We start from the raw sequence: 16,218 nt of genomic DNA on the forward strand, positions 1-16,218 counted from the left end.
GTCAAGACACAACAAAGAAAGAAAACTACAGGCCAATATCGCTGATGAACACAGATGCTAAAATCCTCAACAGATTATTGGCAAATTGGATCCAGAAACACATTAGAAAGATCATACACCGCGATCACAGAAAAAGAAATAAAAGGCATCCAAATTGGAAAAGAGGATGTAAAACTGTCATTGTTTGCAGATGACATGATAGTGTACAAAGAAAACCCTATAGACTCCATGAAAAAATTACTCGACCGAATAAGTGAATTTGGCAAAATATCAGGGTACAAAGTCAATATTCAGAAATCACAGGCATTTCTGTACATCAACAATAAAATATCAGAGACAGAAACTAGAAAAAAATTCCATTTACTATAGCAACAAGAAAAATAAAGTACCTAAGAATAAACTTAACCAAGGAGGTAAAAGACCTGTACTCAGAAAACTATATAACACTAAAGAAAGAAATTAAGGAAGATACTAATAAATGGAAGCATGTACCATGTTGATGGATGGGAAGAATAAACATCTTTAAAATGTCCATACTACCCAAAGCAATTTACAGATTCAATGCAATCCCTATTAAAATACCAACAACATATCTCACAGACCTAGAACAAATACTTCAGAAATTTATATGGAACCAAAAAAAGGCACCAAGTAGCCACAGCAATCTTGAGGAAGAAGAACACATAGGAGGCATCACAATACCTGATACCAAGCTATACTACAAGGCCATGGTAATCAAAACAGTCTGGTACTGGCATAAGAACAGCCATACAGATCAATGGAACAGAATGGAGAGCCCAGAAATAAACCCAAGTGTATATGGTCAACTCATCTTTGACAAAGGGGGAAGGAACATAAAATGGAGTGAAAAAAGCCTCTTCAACAACTGTGTTGGGAGAATTGGACAGGAACATACAAAAAAAAAAAAATGAAACCAGATCACCAACTTACACCATACACCAGAATAAACTCAAGATGGACCAAAACTTAAATATAAGCCGTGACACCATAAAAGTCCTAGAGGAAAACATAGGCAGGAAAATTTCAGATATCCTATGTAGCAATATTTTCACTGATATATATCTCCTAAGGCAAGGGAAATAAAGGAAAGAATAAACAAATGGGACTACATCAAACTAAAGAGTTTCTGTTCAGCAAAAGAAAATATCAGCAAGATGAAAAGGGAACCAACCATATGGGAAAATATATTTGCCAATGATACCTCAGACAGGAGATTGAGCTTCAAAATATATAAAGAGCTTATATGACTCAACACCAAGAAGATAGACAACCCAATTAAAAAAATGGGCAAAGGAACTGAACAAATACTTCTCCAAAGAGGACATACAGAGGGCCCATAGACATATGAAAAAATGCTCAACATCACTGGCCATCAGAGAGATGCAAATAAAAACCACAATGAAATACCACCTCACACCGGTCAGAATGGCCATTATCAACAAATCAACAAACAACAAGTGCCGGTGAGGATGAGGAGAAAAGGAAACCCTACTGCACTGCTGGTGGGAATGCAGACTGGTGCAGCCACTATGGAAAACAGTATGGAATTTCCTCAGAAAACTAAAAATGGTACTGCCTTTTGAACCAGCAATTCTATTGCTAGGATTATATCCGAAGAATCCTGAAACCCCAATTCAAAAGAACCCATGCACCCTTATGTTCATCGCAGCACTATTTACAATAGCCAAGTGCTGGAAACAACCTAAGTGCCCATCTGTAGATGAGTGGGTCAAAACACTGTGGTATATTTACACAATGGACTACTATGTAGCAGAAAGAAAGAAGAAACTTCTACCATTTGCAGCAATATGGATAGAACTAGAGAGAATTATCTTAGTGAAATAAGCCAGTCAATGAAAGAAAAATACCATATGATATCACTTAATACAGGAGACTAATGAACAACACAAACAAATGAGCAAAATTGAACTAGAGAGCATAAGCCTATGATCTCATTACCTGAGTGATTGTCTAATACAACCAGGATGCCATCCTGTTAAGCCAAGCACACTATTGTCAGGTGACAGCCAACTGACCTGGGGTCTGCAAAATTCTTCCTCATGTGGGAAGGCCACCCTCCCTGCTACACCCCCACTCTTATTAGGGATTTCTGGACCCAAGAGTAGGTAGGATGATGAACATGTCCAGCTTAAAGCAGCTAGAGGAGCACCAGACTTTTGCTCATTGTCCTTTATAAGATTATAAAGGGTCTTAAGTCTGAGGGGGGGGTTATTTTTTATTGTTATAAAAAATAATTAATTAATTTTAAAAATATGTAGGAAAGGGTAAAGCCAAGGAGCATATATGCACGACCCATGGACATGAACTAAGGGGTGTAGAATTGCTGGGGGGAAGGGGTTACTGGGTGGAGGAGAGCAAAGAGGAAAAAATTGAAACTATTGTAACAACATAATCAATAAAATATACTTAAGAAATTAAAAAATATAAAAATAAAAATATAAAAATAAAATCCATGCAAGGAGGAGGGAAATGCTGAGGGTGGAACTGAGATGAAGAACAAGAGTTGACCCTTCAGATGCTGGACAAGCAATCTAATAAATATGGAATAACCATTTGGTCATATGTCAACATTAACTTTAAACATGCTATTTGGAGAATGTGTTTGGCATAAAAATACTGCTTCTCCTTCCTCCTGGCTATAGTTCTATTCATAATATCAAAAAAAGGAGCATATCTTGCATCCTGTCCAAAGATATTAAGTTTTCTCTTGTAATATACTCTCAGTGAAAAGAAGACTCTGGGGTGTGGAGGCATGTATGTACTCCAGACCTCAATCAGGTCAAACCCAGACTAAGAAGTATAGAAGGTCAGTATAGCAAAATGGGTAAGAGAGCGGGCTTTGCATTTGTTCTGTGGCTATTGTAACAAATTACCAAAACTTGGTGACCTCAGGTCTCCAGTTTAATTATTTGATCTATTGAAACTACAGTTTTTCTGTTGTAGCTGTGGGCAATAACTTTCAAACTCAGGAAAAAAAAAATGCTTTGAGTGTTTTATTTCTTAAAATGCTTTAAAAAAATATAGCACAATATGAAAAAATTATTTTCACATGCTTTCTATTTGGATATATGTATCCCAGAATAATTAATTTATACAGTTTAAAAACAGATACTGCACTAATAGAAAACATGCATAATAAATAGAATAGTAAGTTAGTACTTTATGTTTTCCCTTTCTCCTGAAAATTATATATATACTACAATGAAAAATAAACCTTGGAAAAGACACCAAGAAGATAAAAGTGAACTCAGTCTTATAAAGAGCATCTTTCTCGTTCTTTTAGAGATAGTAACAATTATACCTGACTAGAATGGCTAATTTAAATTCCCTGATCACTTACAATAAATTTCCCTCTTCTTGATATCTTCTTTTACTTTGTACCATAGTATCCTACTTTATTTTATTTATATCATTTATCATTATCTTGTTCATTTATCTGCCATCCAACTATCTGTGTATAAACTAAATATGAACCTCAGTCCTATTTACTACATCATTCCTATCACCCAGAATGGCACTGGGTCCAGAAAAGGCATTCCATGAATGTTTGTTGACTGGACAAAGAAAAAAAATCAAACAATTAATTTTTTAAATTTTTTATTTGTTTATTTTTAGGAAGAGGGGAAGGGATGGAGAAAGAGAGGGATAGAAACATCAATGTCTGGTTGTCTCTCATGCACCCCCAAGTGGGAACCTGGCTCATAACCCAGGCATGGGCCCTAACTGGGAATTGAACCTACGACCCTTTGGTTCACAGGCTGGTGCTCAATCCACTGAGCCACACCAGCCGGGGCTCAAATAACTAATTAAAAAAAAAGAAAGTATAAATTTTACATAAATTTGGCAAAAATTCTAGAGAGTGGAAAAATGCAGATTGGTAATTTTTTTAACTTATAGAAGTCTATTTTTATTTTATCACCAATATGTTTTGATTTCATAAATGATTTCGGTAATTATTTAGCTAGATGTAAATATCTCAAATGGACAATTTTTCCTTTCATTTATTTAAGTACTATTTTAGCCCGCAAGATTCCACAAAGACTATAGCACCTGTCATATTTAGGAGGTTTTCAATAAGTCTCTGAAACAAAAAGAAAGTTGAAAATTGAAATGTAGATTAGTCTTTTATTGAAAAATTTTAATTTTTTCCTTTATAAAAAATACTTGAGCTCACAGAGATTCCAAAATATTTGTTTTATTTATAAACAAAAATTTTAGAGCCTGTACTTCAAACTATACAAATTTACCTAAGACTAAGAATTTCTGCCAAACTTAAGGAATCATTTGTCAAACTAAGCATTGCCTCTAGGTCTTCAGGTTGGAATGTAGACACTCTAGCTAAATGAATAAATACACAGCGGAGTTGATTTTTCTGATTTCAAGAACCACAAATTGTCATTTTCCAAATGTAAGTTGTGTTTTGGTATATTAATCTTGTATTATAATGTCTATTATTATTCTCCTTACTGGGAAGAAAAAAGATAAACTAGTTAAAATACATTAATATCTTTGTATAGGAATATCAAAATTTTCATATATTTAGTTGTGAAAATATACAGAATGTTCTTGTAACCTTCATACTGCCAAAGCAAAACTATACAAATGTGCTTTGGAAGTTAGGCAGCTATTAGAGTTGATTTCTGTTGCTCTGATTGAATGCATAAAACCACCAATGTCACTGATATGATATGGCTGTCAAAATTAGGATTATTGGCTAGACCATTCAGACACAACACTGGAACTAACAGTTTTTAAAAAGAAACCAAGAATCATCTCTATTATATTTCTGTCCCTCTTAAAAATGTCTAGGTCAAGATTAAAACAATCCAAAATATATCTACTACTTAGAAAGAACATGCAAGTTAATTGTCCTAAAATTGTCAAGTCCCTTTCAATTAATATCACATTACAGAGAAAAAGTAGGCACACAGTCTCTGCCACATCCAATTTAAAGTAAAAATCTTAACTCTAATTGGGAAAAAAAATGATAAAAACAAGCATAGTTTTCATTTTAGCACTTCATTTGTCACTTGTGTAAATTGTACTTTTTACTATTAAAGATTTGATTTAAAGTGAGGTGAATAAAACATATTTTATGCTGCTCTGATGTCTTTTAAAAGATAAGAGACCACCATTCATTTATCCATCATGCTCTAAATGATCTTAGTCTGTCTCTACTTTTATTTTCTCTCCTTCACTCTCATTCATTCTGCATTCCACTACAACATTGATTCTTCTAAAATATTTAATTCACATTATTCTTTGTCTTAGAAGCATTTCCTGTCTCTTACCCCTTCAGGATTTGTATTCAAGAACCTTCATTTAACATTTAAGTTATTTTATTTCACTACCATTCACATCTACTCTGTTACTATTAACAGTAAACAGAGCTCCTATAGCAATCCACTTAATGTTCCTCTCATCCTCTTTCTAGAAAATGTACTCTTGTTTTCATGGGATATCTTCCCCTCCTACTTAAGATTATTCCTTTAAGATCTATTCAAAATAACACCTCTTTCACAAAATCTTTGCTGAGGATATCCACATAAAGACATCTATCTCTTCCTTCCTGTGGGTTCTCCTCGCATGGACGTTATTTTGTTTGTTTATTTGTCTGTTTTTTTTAATTTTATTTTTTAATTTAATTTATTGGGATGATATTTGTTAATAAAATTATGTAGGTTTCAGGTATACAATTCTACAATATATCATCTTTATACTGTACTGTGTGTTCACCACTCCAAGTCAAGTGTCTTTCCACCATCATTTATCCTCCCTTTACCTTCTTCTACCTCCCCACATGGATGTTCTTAATTAATCATTCATTTCCTTGGGCCACCTCTGAACTTATTAATTAAGTTAAATACTTCAAACCCTTCACATTTTGTGTGTGTTTATATTATCTCCAAAAGTAGATTATGGATTTCTTGAAGACAGCCATTTCCTAAAATCTCTTCAATCTACTATGATAGCTAGCACAGTGTCCTTCATAAAATATGGTTACAATTAATGTTCACTAATAAAGAATTTCTAAAACATTTGAGAAATAAGCAGATTGTATATATGAGGAAACTGAAGTTAATATGTTAATGTGATTAGCAGCCACTCAAAGGTTTGGTTTGCTTATTATCTTTCCTACTTATACCAAAATTATATTATTTTCTTACCTGCTGGTTGTTCCTAAGTCAATTAATTCATAAAAATCCACTAAATTTAGTAAAGTATATACATATATGTTTGCATATATATGGTTATATATATGTACATATCTGTAAATAACAAGTCATAAAAAATTTAAATTTCTTACAGATACTGATATTTCAAAGGCAATTTCAGAAAACTGAATTTTAATGATTTATAAAGTAAGAAACAATATGCAAGATCTGTGATGACAATGGGGATATTAATATTCTTAAAGTAGTTTTAGTAATATAAACAATATTCTAGTAAGAATGAAATATTACAAAAGTCTCTGATGTCCTGTTTAAATCTCTTGTTCTGCCACGTAGAACTGCAAATATAGAATTTTAAATCTGTTTTTCGATGAAAGTGGATAAATAGCTCAATTTAATTCCTGTGACATTTAAAATGTAGTGGACAATTGCAACTTCAAATTTATAATGGAAGTTTTAATATGCTTGAATGTGAAAAATATGTAGAAATAATATTACTGAAGAAAATTAGATTAACAAATATTTTTAAATCAGCACTAGGTTGGGTTCTTGTTAAAGTCAGTTTGACATACATTGGATTTATCCCTTTAAAGCACTTTATCTCTGGGCAGGCTAATGTTAATGTTACACATTGTCAGTTACCGTCTTTCAGGATGGTTTCTCGTTCGGTGCCATCGATCTTCTGTCGTCCAATCAGGAAACTGGTGGTGTCAGCAAAGTAGATATAACTGGTTTCTGCGTGGAAATCTAAAGCACGAGGGTTTACCAGATTTTCTATGGGGATCATGTATTCATCAGCTATTTTGGTATTCAAGTCCATTCCTCTAACAATTCCTGGGCGTCCTTTCCCATAAAAAAGAAACAACTCATTCTTGGGTCCTGCAGAGGGAAGATTACAAACATAAACAAGTGATGCTGTCTAATCTTCTTACACTGCATAATGCCATGGTTTAATTAACTGGCACAATTAATGTTTTTAAAATTTAATACCAAAAATTAAACTCTAAAATATGCCAAATGTATCTTGATGCAAGAAGGCCAGCTAATTGCATTACTTTAATTAAAACAGAAATTGCCTCTGTGAGTTATATTTAGTTAATTATTCTTTTGTCTGTAACTGTCAATATAGCAAGAAACATGAAAGATCATTGGAAAACTTGTATCTGCAAAATGGACATTTATCAAAACATCTGGCACATTTAATTTTACAATTCATTACAATCTATCTAATGTGTTTTGTAGATACCAACTGTAGAATTCATTATGTTTCACAATACTAAAACTTCAGAATATATAAAACACTCCCCTCCTCAGAGTCTGCATCTACAGGCTGTCAGAAACAAACAAAAGAATCACGCAGTATCACATACTTGCATTTGAAGAGATTAGTTATCTAATTAGTTTTCTTTTTTTTTTTTTTTAAGAAATGAAATCAAATGCCAGACACAGCATCACTTTTTTCTTCACATCTTAATTAGAAAGTTAGAGGTTGATGTCAGTAGCTCATGTATAACATAGCCCTTATCAAAAAACAAAAGAAAAACAACTGTCTTCTGGATTAAAATGCCAAAATCAAGATAGCATTTTTTACAGAGTAAACTGACTCCTCCAGACTTTTATATAAAAATATATGCAAGATTCTTCAACCACTAATTTAATCAATATATTTTGAAAGAATTACTTTACATGAAAGGAAAAACATACAATTTTCTTTTTAAAAGCTGACTCAAATATATTTGATAACCATATCATGAGATTCTTAGTAAAATATCTACATTATAAAAAATCTGGAAAAAAAAACCTAACAACTCATGAACATAACACCCTCAATATAAGCTATACTATTATCTATATTTTTCTATTGTTTTTAATTAAAGTTATTAAATATTAAATATATGTTAACAAATTTTATAACATATATATGTATATACATATACATATATACAGAGAGAGAGAACAAAAATATAACAACTCTCATGTATCCAGCACAGATTGTAAGAATATTTCAATAACATGGGAAGGCATGCAGACACCTCGATTTCATCCTAGAGACATTGACATTCTGATTATTGAGTTTATCAGGTATTTCTGAAAAGTTGTAGATATATGTTCTTTGTATTTCCCAAGAGTATATTGTTTAACTTTACATGTATAAATTATATGTGTGAATTCTCCTGTGAATTAATTTTATTCTTATTGCATTCTTGATAGTTACCCATGGTCATTGTATTCATTGTTCATTCATTTTCACCACCACATTTTATTCCTTGGTGTGACTATTTAATATTTCATTTAGCTAGCTAATTTTCAAATGCACAGTTACTTCTATAGAAGAAGACACCCCATTTTTATATTCTACTTCCATTATTACATCTTAGTATTAAAATTATGTTCTAGTATGATTATTTTAAGCTTTACATTCTTTCAGTATAATCAGTATGACACATGATAATTTGTCAAATTATTCCTCAATTGGTTTTATCTTTTTATTATTATAATACTGAGATAAGCATTTTTTCAACATATTATTTTATTTATTTTCTTAGATGATCTCTTAGTATACATTTCCAGAAATAAGATTACTGGGTAAAACATATCTACATTCCTCTTCAACATTGTCCTCATAGCCTCTGAGTGTCTATTTTTTAAATAACATAATATATTATTTAAGAGTAGCACATATTAATTTGAAACTTAACTTTCTTGAATATTTCCTGCCAACTTTATAGGCATAGATTTATTTCTTTTATAAAAAGAGATATATTACTAGTGTATTTTAGTTCCTAATTCTTAAAAATATAATATTTTTTGTCATTAAAAAGTCTTCAAAACATTATTTTTAATGTCACCATTGTGTTCCCTACTAGAAAGACAATATAATATATTTGGCTACTTACCTATTGTTAGATATTTAGGTTGCTTCTGAAGTTTTGTTTTTATTATACACTTACAATGAATTTCTTCAGTCAAAATTGGGATAACTTGTTAAAGGATAGCATCAGTTTGATGTCTTTTGTATATATTCATGTCTTTACAATAGTTACAACAATTTCTAATTCTATTATCAGTGCATATAAATGCTGGTTTTACCATATGCATGCTTGCTAACATTTATTTTTGCTTTTATATTTAATAAATATTTTAATTGGTAATTGGTAAACCTGGTATTTTATTGGTTTAATGTATGTGTGCGTGTATATGCTTTTAAATAAGAATGGTAACTATTTCCCTATTGTTTTCCTAACATTTTTTTTTTTAGTCATTCAATACCTACTTTAAAGAATTTTTAGTGTACTTGCCTGTACAATATACAACTTAAAACTAAAAATACATTTCACAGACACGTAGCCACAGTCTGGTTTTGATTTAAGTACCTAAAAGTAAATGTATTTGTTCAAGTTTAAAATATGGAAATGAGGCCACCTTTTGCTGTTTTGGTTGTTCATCTAATGGAAAAATTGAGTTTTTCCACATTGATCTCCTTCTTTTGTATACATCAAGAGGCCAGAAAGAGGGTGCTTTTTTGTTTTGTTTACCAGTATGGTACTATCAGTTGCGATGTATTTCTGGAGCTTTAACAGTTGTGGTGCAAGCTTCCTCATCCCTGATTTTGGCAGATGTTCCAGCTTTAAGCCAGGTTAGTTTGATGATGGTTTTGAGGAATATTCTGAAGATGCATTCTAGAAGCTGCTGTTTCAGGCTTTTTAATAATTTTGCAAACACCTTTTTTAATTTGACTTTTTCTGCTTAAAATACCTAGAACTCTTTTTTGTTAATGTAAATGTACCCTGATTGACACTAAATTACAGATGATTGAAGTTTATGCAATTCTAATCTTATGTTTTGTCCCTAAATGTGTGCATATATGTATGCACATATATATGTATAAATGTGCATGATTAAACTTTTACATGGCATGCCAGCACTGCCCAAGTGGTAACTAGGACAGTTTAAAGGCTGGTTATATGCACATACATACAAATACACCCACAAAAAAAACTTTTATGTTGAGACTTTTTTTTTTTTTTTTTTTTTTGGTTTTTCAGTTACAGTTGTCCCATTTTTCCCCCATTTCTCTCCCCCACCCAGCCCACCCCCTCTCCCGCAATCATATCCCTCCCCATTGTCCGTATCCATGAGTCATTTATACATGTTCTTTGACTAAACCCTTCCCTTATTTATCCCCCTTTTCTCCCTCCCCCCTCCCAATGTTAAGACTTTGACACAGTATCCTCAATTATCCAGAGGATCTCTTGAAAATGAGATCTGTTATCTATATTCCCAGCATTTAATATAAAGTTAGAAATAAAAGCAAAATACTAAAATGCATACATTTTATCACAGTTGAGCTTCTTGGTTCTTAATATTAAAGAACTATTAATTCCAACTGTGTAGACTTCAAATCATAAAAAATTTAGTGGTGTTACTTCACGGTCCTCAGCAAGCACATGACAAGAACATAGAAGAGATGGCAGGACAGTGGCCAAAGAGAATTGACAGAAATAAAAAGCTATTGCTATGATAAAATGAAGACAAAGTTGACATTGTAATAAGTAGCCATAGCTTTAAAAATTACAGTTATCTGGGGACATTTAAAGACCAATACTAGTCTGCACATGGACACCGTTTCTAAAAGGGCCATTCTATTCTGTGTGTGTAAAGACTCTGAAGTAAAGTCCTTAACTAAGTTTTGTGCAAAATGTTAAACTTACAAAAGTCATTTATATAAAAAAGTATTAGCTTATTTAAATAAAAACAATTAAATTACCCTAGCATATTTCAAGAATAAAAGAAAGATATATCTATTAAAAGCTTGTAAATAAAATTGTTAAAAAGATTAATTAACAAAGTTCCTTTTAATCAAACATTAAATAACAAAATAAATATCATGTCCCAATGATACTGTGTAAAACAAAGCATTGCTTTATGTAAATTTCTGTTGGACTACCCAGCCCACCTATTGTTAGGAGAAGCATCTTGGTTCAGATAAGAGAAAATCTGGTCAACCAATGATTTGAGCTCATTAGAGCAAAAACATTCTTTAAGGAATAAAGGAAAGAGTTTTTCTAAAAATCTTCCCTAAAGTATGTTTCCTGAAAATCTATAAATTTAGTCATTCTGCAGCCCAATTAGTTTTTTCATTTACATTGTCACACACATACACACACACACACAGTGACTAAATACTAATTTTGAGAAAAGGGACTGTGACATATTTGCAGGCAGATTTCACCTGATGAAGTCTCATGTTATTATTAATGTTGATGCTGCTAATTAATACTAAAAACCCTATTCTGAAGCAGTAGCTGCCGGCAAAATGTTTGATTTTGACAACGTACTTTTGCATGACCTGCCATCACTTCCCAAGTTGAAGCCAGTCCTGCAGCGACAGGTCCGTGTTTTGTAACTGCTGCTGAGTAGACAGATGTGTGAACATCCCCCTGGCATTCCATATGGATCCACTTCACATGCATGGCTTCTGACTACAACAAATAAAAAAACAGCAAGCTTAAAATTCTCCAAAGACAAGATAATTATGTGCATGGGTATGTGGAATGTTTTTACACTACTGGAAAGAATAATCCTAGGGGGGAAAAAAAATCTAAATGCCAAACTATTTAGTGCCAGAATCAATTAGAAAGAGTTAAACCCCATAGAAGAGGGGTAGGGATCTGCACAAATCCTTCTATGATTACATTTAAAAAGCAATTCTGTGCGATATTATGCTTTTATATTAATATAAACTGTTTAAATGTAAGCAAAATAAAAATAACATTTTTCAGTGCATGCTTCTTATACTTTAAAAATATATATACATATATATATATATTTCAAATATAAAAGTACTATAAAATATCCCAGTTTAAGTAGATAAGCAGAAAGAGGATTTATTTATAATAATCCATTATGTGGTTATCCAACCCAGACAAAATGTAATTCAGTGATTATCTTTACTGAGAAGTGCTGAGACTTCTTTTTTTTTTTCAATTTTGAGTCTATTGCCATTTTGAGAACTGCATTACACAATAAATTGTGTGTCTGTGACTGTAACCATCAAAAGGAAGAGGCTGAGTTTGCACGTGAAGATTAAGGAGTACAAGGCCGTTTTCTAAGTGTAAAAGTTAGAGAAAGAAAAAAAAAGAAAAAGTACCATATGGAGAGGATAAGAAACAGAATGATGAGTCAAAAGAACAGGTTGTAGTAGTAATCATGTCAGTAAGATTGTATGTCTTAGTGTAATTATAATAATTTTTTAATCACTGATTACTAGAAATTGCAATGAATAATATGCTAATTTTCTTTTAATAATAACACTGCTACACTTTAAAAATTTTTGCCATGTTCTTTTCTGTAGTCCTCATTCTCTAAATGAAAAGACGAGTGAAATACAATTTTGTTTTTTCCCATAAGGAGTGTTGCTTTTATTTTCCAATCTTATGCCATTTTTATCCTAGATCATGTCTTCTGTCACTTACTTTGCAATTCTCCACTTTATCACCATCATTGCTTTTGCTCTCTCCATTGGATCATGCCCGTGAGCATACAAATATGCCATTATTTATTCATTATAAGAAAAAAAAACCTTCTTGTAACTCTAATTCTGACAGCAATCCTTAATTAGCCGCCTATTTCTCTGCTTCCCCTTACATCAACACTTTTCAAAGTTCTCTACATTCATTTTCTACAATTTCTTTCCATCCTCTCTCTCTAACCCATTGATATCCAGACATTTACTTTACTACAAAACTGCTCTTGTCAGATCCACAAGAGCTGAATTTGCGCTGCTAAATCCAATGACCAATTGAATTTATCAAGTTTCTTCTGTCTCTTCTTTGGTTTCTTCTATTCTCTTTGACCTCTTATTATTGGAATTTTCTAGTATCTATTATTTGAAACTCTGTTCTTCTCCATCTACAGGTACTTTCTTGGTGATCACATCTATTTCCATAGCTTTAAAAGTCATCTTTAAGCCAATGAGTCCTAAATTGATATCTCCGTCCTGGACTTCCCCCTGAACTCCAGACTCTCTTCCTTGATATCTCCACTTGAACTTATAAGAGACACTTGAAATAACACAAAAATTATACTTCTTTTATTTGCCCCCAAATCTGGTCCATACTTGGTTAAATAATTGAATTATGCTAATTGCTAGCCCAAAATATTGTCATTACCCTCTTATTTATTTATCTATTTATTTATATTTATTTATTTGTCCTCTCCTGAGGACATTTTATTTTTTTGTTGCTTTTAGAGAGGAAGGGAGAGAGAGAAACATCTATGTTAGAGAGAAAGATCGATTGGTTGCCTCTGATGTGTCCAGACCTGCAATCCTATGTACCCAGACTGGGAATCAAATCTGTAATTTAGTTTTGTGCCCTTGCTGGAATCAAACTTACTATCCTTCAATTATAAGATGACACTCCAACCAACTGAGCAACAGTGGCCAGGACACCCTTGACTCTTTTAAAATCTATATCTCACATCCAACTCATTAGAAACTCCTGTTGGCTGTACCTTCAAGTGTATCCTAAATCTAATTACTTCTTATTATTCACTGTTATCATCTTGGTTTAATCCCCCATCTCCTCAACTTTCCACCTTTGCCACTCCCCCTCCAGTCTGTCATCAACACAGTGACCATATTGATTCCTTTAAAAATTAAGTCAGATCATGAGAATTCTCTGCTTGATTCTTCCTAAGGTCTCCCCATTACACTAAAAGTATAAGCAAAAGATTTTTACAATTGTCTACAGGGCCCTGCTTGCTATCTTGTAATAGTCCTTCTTCATTTCTCCAACTTCATTTCCTACTCTGTTCCTTTTCTTTATTCTATGGGTCTCCTTATTGCTTTTTGAACAATAAGTATGATCTTCCTCATGGCCTTTGTGCTTGCTCATCTCTACCTGCTTCTTTCCTTCAATTATTTCAAGTCCTCATCCAATTTTATCTTTTCAATGGGATTTCCTCTGACCATTCACTATCAAATTGTAAACTACCCCCATCCTTTATACTCCTTATCCTCTTTATCTGTTTTATTTTTCTTATATGTTAATGTTTAGATAATTCTAAATTAGTGTTAATTTGAAGCACAACAAGATGATGCAAATTTTGCGTGGTGGTTTTGGCATTTTACATTACTTGCTATATTATTGAGCCTAAATTGTTTTTGTTAATGAGCCTCACTAATCTACTACACAAAATAACTAGTTTGTGTTACTGAGAAATACTTAGAAACATTGCATTCTTGTCATTAAAATTATTTTAAATAAATATGTATTAAAAACAATTAGGTTGTTAAGTCAAAAGACCTCCATTATTGCAATGAAACTGAATTGATACAAGAAAGTCACCTGATTTAAATTTTATCTCCAAAATAATACCAAAAAAATAATTCTTAGTATCTTAGCATCTACATCATGGTGATTAAAAGCTCCTTCCTGAATCTAAATCTAGCTATACTTTCAATTCTATGGTTGTAGAAACCATTCATTCACCAGCAACTGAACAATTTGTCATTTAGACTTGTGAAGGGAGCTTTATTCCATTTTGTCTAGCAGACATGTATACTGTTGTTACTCAAAACACAGAACTTACAATTCACCTATTTAACATCATACAAAGACACAAGTACCATATCCCTGCTCTATTCAGCATTATGAAGGCTATAAAGAAGTTTGGCCTCTTACCTGTTGGTTGAGTTCTTTTTTGATAGATTCGAATTCCTCGAGCATTTTCCATTTTAATTAATGAATGAATATCAGTGGCATTAAATCGGTTTATCCTGATGATACTGAAGTTATCAGAAATGGTTGCATATAAATAGTCTTCAAACACAGTTATACCATAAAGTTGTCTGACCTATAAAGAAGGGCAAATGTAACTATGATTTTTAAATATGTTGCTTTCAACTTGAAAGTAAAACTGATTGCTATTTACTACTGTGGGCAATTTCCATAATAGAGAAGTCACAGAATATCACTGCTTATTTTATCTCAAAGAATTTAACATTTCACTAATTCAAAAAACGTACTCTGAGAATAAAACATTATGCAGTAGTGAATATAGCAGCTACAAATGCATGGGAGATTTCATTCATGTTTCATTAAGAAAACTTATTCAGTAGCTACTTTTCAAAAGCTAGCAAGAACAAAACGTTTAAATGTATTCATTAATATTCTTATGGCACTGTTATATAAAATTGGGAGATATTTTTATGCTCTTCTTGTTCATAAAGTCATGGATATGTAGAATTTGCAAAAAACTAGCTCTACCTGCGAAAGAACTGATGCTAAAGTACCTTTGGAAATGTGTTTATAAGTAAAAAAGAAATCACATTTTAAAAAAAGTTACATTTAGACTAATACTTGCCCAGAATGGAAAATAATGAACAATAAAATCACATATTTGGAATGACTGTAAATGAAATGTCAGCATTTTACTCAAAAATTGCATTCTTTCTAAAGTCTATTTATAATAAAAATGGAAGTGTTCACTTGAGAGGAACGATGTTTATTGCTCTCCTGATGCTTTAATAGTAAAAAATTTCTTCTTTGGCAGAGGTCTTGGGGATTTTGGCAAAGAATAGACATCTTGAAGTCATGGAAAGCATCCAGTAGAGTAAAGAAAGAATGAATACACTGATTTTCTCATTAGAGGCACATGATAGGCACATTGCCTTTGGATATTCCTTGTTTTATACTTAATTTAAAATGGTTCTAGTCCAGGGTATGGAACAAATGTCAACTGATTTGCTGTAGAAATTTTGATAAAAAAGCATTTGTCACTATATTTTGGCATTATATTGTACTTTTAGAGCATTGTTAGCATAGGCTTGTAGTTAAGAGAATTTGAGAATGTATGCATGGTTTGACTGCAAAAAACATTTATAGAACAATACTATAGTTTTTTCTATTTTCATCAAAGAATCTTGTTAATTCTGTAGTTTAAGCAGAATCATTTGATCTATTATCTCCCAAGAATATATGCTTCATCATTACCATTT

General features: G+C 32.1%; 1 protein-coding gene across 1 annotated transcript in view; it reads right to left on the reverse strand.

Moving 5' to 3' along the window:
• LRP1B (LDL receptor related protein 1B) overlaps window positions 1-16,218 on the reverse strand; it is a 1,919,366-nt gene that overhangs the window by 826,517 nt on the left and 1,076,631 nt on the right. The window contains exons 9-11 of the mRNA XM_090279551.1: window positions 14,903-15,074; window positions 11,555-11,698; window positions 6,858-7,094 (exon numbers count right to left, since the gene is read on the reverse strand). Of these exons, the coding sequence (XP_090135677.1) occupies window positions 6,858-7,094; window positions 11,555-11,698; window positions 14,903-15,074 (553 nt within the window). The remainder of the gene's footprint in view (window positions 1-6,857; window positions 7,095-11,554; window positions 11,699-14,902; window positions 15,075-16,218) is intronic.

The sequence above is a fragment of the Furipterus horrens genome, unplaced genomic scaffold (genome assembly GCF_987537825.1).
Source record: "Furipterus horrens unplaced genomic scaffold, mFurHor1.1.pri manual_scaffold_1, whole genome shotgun sequence".
Taxonomy (NCBI): domain Eukaryota; kingdom Metazoa; phylum Chordata; class Mammalia; order Chiroptera; family Furipteridae; genus Furipterus; species Furipterus horrens.